The sequence below is a fragment of the Drosophila suzukii genome, chromosome 3 (assembly GCF_043229965.1).
Source record: "Drosophila suzukii chromosome 3, CBGP_Dsuzu_IsoJpt1.0, whole genome shotgun sequence".
NCBI lineage: Eukaryota > Metazoa > Arthropoda > Insecta > Diptera > Drosophilidae > Drosophila > Drosophila suzukii.
This window is the reverse complement of record NC_092082.1, coordinates 38,791,331-38,803,225: the sequence shown is the minus strand read 5'-3', so window position 1 is coordinate 38,803,225 and position 11,895 is coordinate 38,791,331. Positions and strand designations below refer to the sequence as shown.

At 42.6% G+C, this 11,895-nt stretch overlaps 1 protein-coding gene across 1 annotated transcript; it reads left to right on the top strand.

Moving 5' to 3' along the window:
- The first annotated feature begins 8,214 nt into the window (after positions 1-8,214).
- Positions 8,215-10,720, top strand: LOC139352774 (uncharacterized). The gene is made up of 5 exons (XM_070995405.1): positions 8,215-8,379; positions 8,513-9,314; positions 9,381-9,472; positions 9,874-10,248; positions 10,304-10,720. Exons 1-5 carry the CDS (start codon positions 8,215-8,217, stop codon positions 10,718-10,720), a joined length of 1,851 nt encoding a protein of 616 aa, XP_070851506.1.
- The last annotated feature ends 1,175 nt before the right edge of the window (positions 10,721-11,895 follow it).

Here is an 11,895-nt window from a genome sequence, read left to right as displayed (position 1 = left end):
AAAGAAATAGTGAACATCACATATGGAATCGTCGTGTGTCTGTTTTCCATAATAAAACATTTATCATTTACTTCATTATAAATCCTGTATAAAAACCGACTATTTATAATATTCTTGTAAAAACAGGAGTAAAATATTAAGTCATTGTACACTTGAAATCAAAACAAATTTTACCTTACCCAAAAATTGTAAATTAAATTGTACCATGAAACGAAGTTTAAATTTACAAAGCTCCAATTAACATTAAAACATTGCAATCCTATTTATAGGAAAATTAAAGTTTTTTTAAACATTATTAAATATATTTAAAAATCTAGTAAAATTCCTTACAAATGACAAACATAATATTATGGGCGAAATAATAATGACGCATGCAAATTTAATAAATAATTAATGTATAAAAATATGAATTCAGAGCTCAAAAAAAATCTTCAAAAGGTTATGGTTTTATGTAGGCAGATTAAAAAAGAATCGTTGCTAGCCTTAAACAATTATGTCTTAATCATATGCTTAGCACAACAATAAGTCTATACAAATACTTCTAATCCGCGGTCAGCCGGAGGTGTCCTCAGTTACAAACAATACCCGCCGTACATTTACATCTTCGAAGTTATCTCTTCCACACTCCAGACTGAGAGTCTTAGAAAATAAGAGAGGGAGCGGGAACGAGTACAAATCCAATGAAGTGCATAGTCTAATTGGAGTTGTGTGAGACTAAGTAGCTTATGCAAACTGACGGCTCGACTGGTGTTCCTTCCAACGTTTACTTTTCTTCCAGCTAATCCCCCTTTCCAATAGATGGGGAAGATTCAGCTTATCATGCTGTCCTAACCTTCAGTTCGGATAAGAATAACATTTTTTTCGAATAGCGTTCCAATTCTTCATTCCGCATGTTGCATAACACTCTGTAATATTTATTTAACGTAGTTGCCGATCAGATTTAAGTTTTTTTTTCTAACTGGCTCCAAATGCACTCGGTGACGGCAGAAAATGGAAAGACCAACTGTGGCCCGCGGATCTCGCTTGGAGCTGCTCTCTATTTATGACTCCGCCATTTTCCTTAGAGTGACAACGAGCTCCGTTGCCTTTTTCGTTCCGAAAACGTACACCCCAGAACTCTTCTACTACCTCACTTGTAGTGCCTGTACCGACCAGCAGATGGCAAAACTATACTTTTTAACTCCTAGGTGGCGGAACAAATCATTACCAGCCACAAGCGTTACAAAAAGGGTTTCAAGTTAGCATCAGCAACATTGCAACATTTTTTGATCAAATACCAAAAATGCAAACAAGAACATCTGGTCCAGAGCAACTGCCCAAAACAATTTGTGCGTCTTGGCGAACTGCGCAGCAACGGCCTGCCATCTGCCAACAACTATCTGCCGCAGCTCTGCTGTCAACGACGCCGGCGACAACCACAACCCATAGCGTAGCTTAAGGAAATCTTAAGAATAAGTCCCATTTTTGATATTTCAATAAATTAAATGTTTCTTCTGGAGTAAATAAAAAGACTTTTATATTATCCTGGAATAACCTGGCGCCCGAGCAGTGACCCAAATGGAGGACATCTAATTAAGTTCGATCCGTGCAAATATAATTCTGGGCAACGCCGTTGGAACACAAGGAAGGAGTCGGAGGGACTCCTAACCGAAACTACTAGAAGTCGAAGACGGCCAATCATCGGTGGAGTACAAGTACTGTGACGTTGTGACAAGTACTATACACGTTGTAAGTCGCAGGATCCCGAATATGAAGCAAGAACGAGAACAAAATGTACTGGTCGTCCGTCACGATCCCCTGTAAATAACCTGTTTTGTTCTAAAAAAAAATAAGAGGCAATATAAGATAAGAAAGGAAGCAAACTTCGGCAAGTCGAAGTTTATTTAGGATTATGAAGGTCGTTTCTATACTTTTCCGACTTACAGAAATCTTAAGATAATGTTCCATTTAAATTTACTAGCGTAAATGTTTAGCCGAAAACTAAATAAAACTGTTTTGAATTATTTTGACCTATGGCAGCTATATGATATAGAAGACCGATTTGTATTAACTAGATTCGAGATTATTGAAAATAGATAAGATAATTATTTTCTTATTATTTTCCAATTAATAGTCAGATTTTAATTATGGCAGTTATATGATTCCAAAATATTAAAAGCATGATGTTCTTAAGAAGATCCTTGCAGAGGTTAAATTAATAAGAGTCAGAAGTTCCCAACAGCGCAGAAGACGTATCCGACCCCATAAAGTATATATATTCTTGATCAGGATCACTAGCCGAGTCGATCTAGCAATATCCGTTAGTCCATCGCTCTGTCCGTTTCTTAGCAAACTAGTCTCTTAACTTTAAAGCTGTCGCGATGAAACCTCCCCAAAAGTCTTATTTCTATCGCAGGTAGTATATAAGTCGGAACGAGCCGCGATTTAGAAACTATATTCTATTTTTATACCCGTTACTCGTAGAGTAAAAGAGTATATTAGATTCGTCGGAAAGTATGTAACAGGTAGAAGGAAGCGTTTCCGACCCCATAAAGTATATGTATTCTCGATCTAGCCATGTTCGTCTGTGAATTTGTCCGTATGAACGCTGTGATCTCGTAAATTATAAGGGCTGCAATACTGGGATTAGGCATGCAGATTCCTGAGATTCCTTCGCAGCGCAAGTTTGTTTCGTCAGTGCGCCATGCCCAGTCTAACGCCCACAAACCGCCCAAAACTGTGGCTTCTACAGTTTAACTAAAAATGTTTACTGAAATGTATTGTTCTTATGAATACCTATCAATTGACCCAAAAAAGTTTACCACGCCCACTTTAACTTCCGCAAACCGCCCACAAACTTCAAAAAATTGTAAATATGAACGCTGATATCTCAAAAACTATCACAGATAGAAAATTGGGATTTCAGACTTGGATTCTGTAGCCTTGTTCGCAGCGCAAATTTGTCACGCGAATATGCCACGCCCACTCTAACGCCCACAAGCCGCCCAAACCGTGGCGCCCACAATTTTCATGATAGAAAAAATTTTTTAACTGAAAAGTATAAGTCTTGTTAATACCTATCGATTGGCCCAAAACAAAATTGCCACGACCAGCATCCCTGGACCACTCCACCAACAACTCCCTCTTTTCCTTCGCCGGCTGGTGTTATTTGCGGGTTGCTTCAAGTTAGAGGTGCAAAAAGTAGGCCTCCATCTTCCACATCCTCTCCTTCGCCTTGGCCACGTCGATCCGCTCCCTCTGGGCGCCTTTGGCTTTGGCATGGCGGTGACCAGCAGGATGGCGCTGTGGGTCGGATCTATCGCCCCTTTCAGTCGCCATAACACTAGATGGCCTTTACTGATATTTCCCTTTCCCCCCTTTCTTTTCTCTCTCCGGGCGACCCATCTGTTCTCTCGTTGGCGTATGGACTTTTCTTTTCTAGCCAAGCCAAACGGTCCCGACCTTTAAGCCGTACTTTCTCTCCCCTTTCATCAGTGACACGTAGTAGTCGGTTGTGTTTCGTGTGATCCGTTGACTTCGGTGAGTGTTTTTAACAATTAGATTCCTGCCCTGCGTGTGGCGTGCTTGTTTGACTCCGGCTTTGTCATGACGCCGAAACAGTTGGCACTGTCTTCCTGGACGGTTATGGTTCTACGTTCACCTGACCAGTCTCCACGTCTGTTTACCTATACCTGCCGATGACTTCGGCCTTGGACTGACGACTGAACGGCTTCTTAAGATCCTTCTTGTTAAGCGGTTTGTTGACTCCGGGATGTGTTTGGATTAAACGGGTTTCAGGCCTGCGTATGCATGTACATGCTATGTAGACTCCGGCTTTGGCCTGACCGTTGCCACTGCCAGTCTTTGTGTCTGTATAGCTATACCATTAAAAACGGCTTTGGCCTGACGACTAAACGGCTTTTTTTATCCTTATTCTTGTAAGGATAATGTCGTCTTACTGTTTATTATGTGTTTTTCCTTTCTGCGTAGCGCAATCATGGATGACTCTGGCTTACCTTCGACGGCGAATTTTGTTGCCTCGCAATCTGTGTCAGCCTCCATTGCAAATCCTTCGTGGTGTTCGCATGCCGATGTTCCTCGCCTGTGCATTTTTGTTGTGTGGCTTTAACTCTCTAACGTGGATAAGAAAGAAGCAGAAGTTCTTTGTTTTTATGTGGGTTGTTTGGCAAATCAGCGCTGAGACGAAATCAATTACTTTATACGGTCGTCGTAACTAGGGGTCAGCTTTGCGACGAATCCATTAGTCGCCTTTGTCTCTACCCTTCAGTTCTGCAGTAGGGACGCGGAAGTCAGAGAAGTCAGCGCAGCGTAGAAGACTGCCGACGAAAACGGTCCTTCAATAAAGAGAGGCAGATATTCTGAGATTTCCCTCCCTTTCTTTGTCCTATAATCTGCCTGAACTCCGCGCCCGCAAACACATATTTCGTCCAGTCCATTTTTTTTGCGTCTCTCCGTTATGTTTGGCTAGCGACTAACATTTCGGCGCGCCAACAGCGAAGAGAAAACAAAAGAAATCAAGCAAAGGGGTGAGAGAAAGAATTGTTGCATTCTGTTTGAGTTATTGAAAGGGAAGCAAGCCATTTAAATTGTGCGCAGAAGATTTACTTTTTTCGTTTCTTAAAGTGAAAATAATAAAATCAGGCAAGTGTTACATAAAGTTTAAGACGTGCATTGATCTTAGTTTAAAGTACGAAAATTGTGAAAAGTGGATGATGAAATGCTTTGTTCCAATAAACACGCGCAAAGGGTTATACACAGCTCTAAAAGGTAAATATACAAATAAACAAATAAAACCCATTTTTTAAACATATGCCCAAAATTTGTCAGGAGCGTTGGCCAAGGATTCGGAGGCACCGGATAAATGTTTAAGGAAGGCGATGACCAATGTAAAAAGCAAATTAACGAAACATAAAGGTAGGCTCACTAACAACAATTGTCCTTTAACAAAAAACCTAAATAACACTATTTCATTAAAATGAATTTATATGTATAAGTTAACACCTAGAATGCTAAATGCTCAAGTAAGAGTATCGCCACACGCGCAAAATCCCAAACAAAAACAAATTGGTTATAAGCGCGAGAAAAGCATAGGCACCAATTTCCCAACAGTAACCCTATACTGGCCAGAACGTTGCCCAATAGGCCCCCAATTGAGTTCAGCAGCCACGTGCGCTGAGCTTGCACTTCCCACCTTACGATCGTGGGAAAGCTTCAACGCTGGGTGATTGAACCCAACGCCGAGTGCATTTGGCAACAACAATTATTGCCAAATTAAGTTGACCAATCAGAATAAGAAATGCTCAACTGCACCGCGGCAGCAGCAATATCAGCGACAGCAACCAATTAGGACCGACCACATCAACAACAGCAGCGATGTTCAATGACGATAGCAGAGAACGTCAGCAGAGGCAGCAGCAGCAGCGGCAGAAACGGCAGCAGCACCTAGGCTACATTATTAATTATTAACATAAGAAAAGTTAGTTGTAAATCTGAACTCAAATAATAAAGTTTGTATTTTTTTAAAATAAAATACTATCTAAACTTTTAACTGGCGCCCGAACAGGGACCTGATATAAAAGTTCGCGAAAGATACAAGTTCCGCGCTTCGCGACGAGCAGTAAAAAAATCCTGCCGGTTCGGTAAATTATCCTGCCTAATCCGTACGAAAAAAACCGACCACCGAAGCCCGGAAGTGCCACAATTAAAGTGCCGAATGTGGAGTCGATAGTCAGAGAAACCGTTTCTCAGGTTTTAGCATCGATAAATAGTTCAAACGTAGGAACAAGCCATGAGCGATCCGCAGCCTCAGGTCAAATCAGTCAGAGGAGTTCGAGAAATAATGGTAGGGATGTCATTAGCTCGCATAAAATCGCAGACATTCTCCAAAAATGGGGTGTACGCTTTGATGGATCTTCGGAGGGCTTGTCAGTTGAAGAATTTCTGTACCGCTTAAACATATTAACTCAAGAAAACTTGGGTATTGACTTTGAACTTCTAAATAAAAACATTCACCAGTTGCTAATTGGGAAGGCCAGTAGTTGGTATTGGAGGTTCCACAAACGAGTCCAAACTTTTACATGGTCTGAATTTTGTGAAGCGTTACGAGAGCAATATAGGGAAAGTCGGTCCACAACTGAATTACGGGAGCAAATAAGAGCCAGAAAACAAAAACCCGGGGAATCTTTTGATTCTTTTTATGAAGCCGTTTGCAAGCTTATAGATAAATTGTCCGTAACCTTTGGAGAAGATGAATTGGTTGAAATGATTCAGGGAAACTTACTCACAGAAATGAAAGACAGATTATTGTTTGAAAAGGTTTCTTCGATTTCTGAATTGCGTCGATTAGTGCAGAAGCGAGAAAACTTTCTTAAGGATCTTGGTAAACCGCGATTGGTACCTCAAAAAGGTAAAGACTCACCTAACTTTCGCGTTTACGCACTAGACGAAACGCCCGATGAGGAAATAGATAATAGTGAGTCGGATCTTTCGATCGCCGTAGTCAATCATACTGGGTCGGCGAAAATTACATGCTGGAATTGTGAGATGCCTGGACATGTGTGGGAAGACTGTTTGGCTGAAAAGCGAGTATTTTGTTATGGTTGCGGAGCACCACAAATGTATAAACCCAATTGTGCAAACTGTAAGCGCAAGTCGGAAAACCACCTAGCGGGGACATTCAATCAAAATCGAGTGTCCCACAAATAAGAGGTATTCTAGATAACGTAAATAATCCCACTATAAATGTAAGTCAACCATTGCAAGTTAGAAGTCAGCAAATTAACATTAAGTTTATACCATACCATGAAAGATTGAAGAACTATAATGAAGTCAGAGAACGCATTTTTTCGGGAATTGATAGGAAGAGTCATCGCAATACCATACGAATGCGTCTGAACGGGTGTTTCTGTCGATTAGGAGAAGCTGGACAGCTGTTTTCTGGCGACTCTGAGATGCAGTGGACAACAGCAGTTTTAACAGCGAATGTTAGATTTCTGCTGCTAATGTTAGCAGCACTACACTACGAAGAAGACATAAGGAGAAGCTGGTCGCGTTTATAACCGAGCTTTTATATTTCCTAATTTGTAAATCAAAGTTAGCAATAAGTCAAAGATTGAAAGTATACAAATGAATACAACTGGTGAAGTTCAACATATTTCCGAGTTTTTATTACAAAGTGTGTGAAAGACCCCCAGAGTAGACTTCTGCTCAACTTTGACGATCGGGTGCGAATCGTCACAACATTTTGGTGGCCCATGAGGGGAACATACACTCATAACTTCATCAGCTTCCAATATTTGTAAACATACTTCAATCTTTGTGCTTACTTGTTTGCAAATCTATTATTAATGTAAACCAGCAAAGTTACGCAACCTTTGCCGCGTACATCGCCATAACGGAGCCTCGAATAACGGAGGAATCAAGAAGTCGAGGAGAATAGCGGATTCAACCCATGCCTATTGCCATCTCATGCGACACAATAGTCTCGTGAAGTTTGCCGTCCCCTTCCTTCAAAGTTTGATCGCAACACGAGCGGAGCGACTGAAACAGGTGAGTGTGTTTGTGAGAGTATTTGTGCGTGGTATTTCAAAGCAGAGTGCAATAGGAAAACATTAAAATGGGTAAAAATGAAAGTAATGGTAGTGATTTGGCACAACAGAGCCGGCACCTTTGGCTGTGGTCGAGCCTTTTGCAGACATGTACGCAATGCAGATGGACTTATCTTCCAGGTTGACCCAACTAATTAAAAATGCTAGAAAGGACGGTCAAATAAAGAAAACTAAATCCTACTATGAGTTTCGCCTCAACAAGCTCAACGAGCTTTCAAAACAATTTTACACAAATCATCAAGCGCTCATTTTACAGCAATGTCCACGATCGCATCCATATTTTGCGGATGCTGTTGAAGACAATTTTGAGCAAGCATACAGCCACATTTATTGTTCTTTCGCCGATGAATACGAAACCAGGTTTCCAGTCCCAATACAGGTATCAGGTGATCAATCCATAAACAACACCCTTGTGCCCATTCCTGTTTCCACAATTCAGCTGCCCAAATTGCCCGTACCCCACTTTTCAGGAAATTTTGCAGATTGGCCATCTTTTTATGACAGCTTTACGCAGCTAATACATGAAAATCAATCTCTTTCAAACATTCAAAAATTTCATTTCTTGAATCAAGCACTACCGCACGGACGAGACCAGGATATAAACCATATGGCATTAACAGAAACCAACTATTCAGTGGCATGGAACCTTGTGGTAAAACGATACAACAACCCTCGACTGCAGTTCATGTACAATATGAATGCACTGTACGGAATCGAGCCACTATCCAAGGAGATCGCGGTGGACCATAGGAATTTGTTAAACTTGGCAAATGTATGTACACATTGCCATTGATTCCTGTGATCATTGGTTGGTACATCACTTACTCACAAAGCTGCCTATCAGCACAACACAGGCCTGGGAACATTCCCTGGGCAACAACGTGGAAATCCCCACCTTCACATAGCTGGAGGTGTTTCTTCACAATCGATTGGTCAGCATCGACCTAATCGAGAGTAGGAAACCAGCCGTTCCAGTTAGATCATCTATACAATCGACCAACCATCGCCAGACAACCAGACCATCGGGAAACTCCATTGGTAGGGGACACAGCTTCCACAGTACTCTTGAGTCTGGATCCATCAGGTGCTCGCTCTGCCAACAGAATCACGTTCTAAGACGGTGCCCGGACTTCCTTGCCAAGGATTGTTTCGCGCGAAAGGTTATAGTCGACCGCTCGAAGGCATGCATCAACTGCCTTAGTGCTTCCCATTCTCTCAGTCAATGCAGCAGCAACCGAAACTGCTCGCAATGTGGTCAACGGCACCACACTTTGTTACATTTCCCGAATGCTCAACAAAGTTCTTCATTGACTCCTGAAGTATCCCGACAGCATGCTTTAGACTCTGGTCGGAGCGCAGCCGCTGTACAAAATGCACCATCAACGCAACTCTTCAGCGCAGTTGCCTCCCATCTGAACTCAACGACCCTTCTTGCTACTGCACTGGTTCGGATCGTAAATAACTCCACTGGGCAGTCAGCTTTAGTTCGAGCTCTAATCGACCATGGCTCGGAAGGCACCCTCATCACGGAAAACATCGTTCAAGCGCTTAGACTCAAACGGCATCCTGTTCGAGCTGAGATCACGGGAGTTGGTAATACTTCGCATAATCAGTGCAGGCACAGCACCGACTTCACCATAATCTCATGTTCAGGATCGGATTTTAATGCCTACGTATCCTCAGTTTTCATCCTTCGGTCACTAACAGGTCATTTACCAAAACAAAATGTAAACATTAAGTCCTGTAAACATCTCCAAGGGTTATCCTTTGCAGATCCTAATTTCATCAAGTCGGGTCGCATTGACCTACTTATCGGTGTCGACATTATCCCGCAATTAATGCTTCCGGACATACGCAAAGGGACGGTTGCATAACCAATTGCACAAAACACACAGCTGGGCTGGATAGTTTTTGGACCAGCTGAAGCAGCCCAGACGACATCAATCTCCATTCGTTGTAATTTGGCAAACCTAAACAACATGGTACAGAGGTTTTTCGAATTGGATCAGGTCTCCACAACAAGACAACTCAACGCAGAGGAAAAATGGTGTGAAGACCATTTTCAACAAACTCATGTCCGTCAGCCGAATGGGAAATATCTAGTTCGTTTGCCTTTAAAAACGTTGTTTGACCCCACACAGGTGATCGGCCGGTCAAGACAAATCGCATTAAACCGTTTCCACGCCCTGGAAAGGAAACTTAATCATCGGCCAGATTTCAGTCAACAGTATGCCAGCACTATCAAGAGTACTTTGATCTAAAACAGATAAAAGAGGTAAAAGGTAGTGAGGAAGAACACACTAGGATCAACGCTCAAAGGCAACTCTCAATCTCTGCGTGCACCGTTCCACATCATGCTGTGATCAAAGACGACAGCTTAACTACAAAGATGCGCGTCGTATACGACGCTTCGTGCAAAACGTCTAACGGGAGGTCTTTGAATGATATTTTATGCACGGGTCCCGCCCTACAAAACGATCTTGGAGGAGTTATACTCAACTGGCGGGTCCATCGGTATGTCTTCGTGGCCGATATAACGAAAATGTATCGCTGCATAGATATGCATGAAGAAGATGCCCAGTATCAGCGAATTTTCTGGCGCGATGAAAAGGGACTCATCAAGGAATATTTTTTGACTACAGTAACGTAGGCAGTGCCAAACGTCACCCTTCACAGCGATTCGAGTCATACATCAGATTGCGTCCGACGAGCGCGAACGCTATCCTCTGGTCGAGCATGTCCTTAAAAAAGAAATCTATGTGGACGATGTTCAAACAGGACACGAGACCATCGACGGAGCTCTAAAAATTCGCAATGATGTCATCGCAGCTCTGCAATCAGCAGGCATGGAGCTCAAGAAGTGGGCATCCAACCTTCCAGATATCTTAGAAAGCATCCCAACTACAGATCTCTCTAACAGTAGCATTTTTGAGATAGACTCACCGGCCCTATTCAGGTATCTGAATTTCAACAGGCTTTGTTCGCACTGGTGCGGATGGTTCAACAAGAAGTCTATTCGGAAGAATTATCAAGACTACGATCCAACAAATTTCTATCCAAACACAACAAACTCAGCCAGCTATCACCGTTTCTCGACGATGAGGGGCTCATGAGAGTTAAAGGCAGACTTAAGAATGCTTTGCAGCTCTCCATGTCTCAACGCACACCAATAATCCTTCCAAAGGCCCACCACCTGACGATTTTGGTTATAAGGAACGCTCATCACAACACCTTACATGGCGGTGTGCAACTAACTTTATCCACAATTCATCAAGTTTTCTGGATCGTCAACGGTAAACAGGCAGTAAAAAGGATTCTGCGACAGTGCGTAACCTGTTTCAAACACCGGCCGTCACCATCAAGCCAACTGATGGGAGATTTACCAGCGCACCGTGTCAATCCGCCCAAACGTGCGTTCGAAGCAACTGGAGTTGATTACACTGGTGCGATTGAGATAAAGTCATCCAGATTCAGAGGTCACACTTGCTATAAAGCATACATTGCAGTTTTCATTTGCTTAGCGAGCAAAGCGATTCATTTGGAAGCAGTCACGGGAATGTCGGCACAGCATTTTCTGTGGGCGCTGCAGCGCTTTATCGGACGGAGGGGTTTTTGTCAACATCTATACAGCGACTGTGGAACCAACTTTATCTCATCCGACAAGTCTCTAAAGCTGTGGACCAATGAATTCTACAAAGGCATTGAAGAGACAGTAGTTCCTGAACTTACTCGTCGAAACATTCAGTAGCATTTCAATCCTCCACATAGTCCAAACTTTGGAGGACTCTGGGAATCCAACGTAAAAGCTGTTAAAACCCATCTTTATCGATCGTTTAATGGGATTCGAATGACGTACGAGCAGCTGTCTACCATTCTTGTCCAGATAGAAGCGTGCTTGAACTCTCGGCCATTATGCCCCTTAACGTCTGACTTAGATGATTTGCAAGCTCTCACCCCTGCACATTTTGTAATCGGGGATTCGATGATGTCACTCCCTGAGCCTAGTCTTAAGGATTCTTCATTAAACACAGAGTTCCTGAATGGTCAAAGGATGTTTCGCCTCTTTTGGAGAAAATGGAGTGCAGATTGGCTATCTCATCTGCAGGCGCGCCCCAAGTGGCGCCACGAAACTGACAATCTTCAGCGTAACGACATGATCATCATCAAGGATGATCGAACTGGTCCTTCTGACTGGAAATTAGGGCGAATCATCGACTTACATCCTGGGGCCGATGGGCTCGTTCGAGTAGCTACAATTAAGACCTCAACGGGTATTTACAAGAGGTCT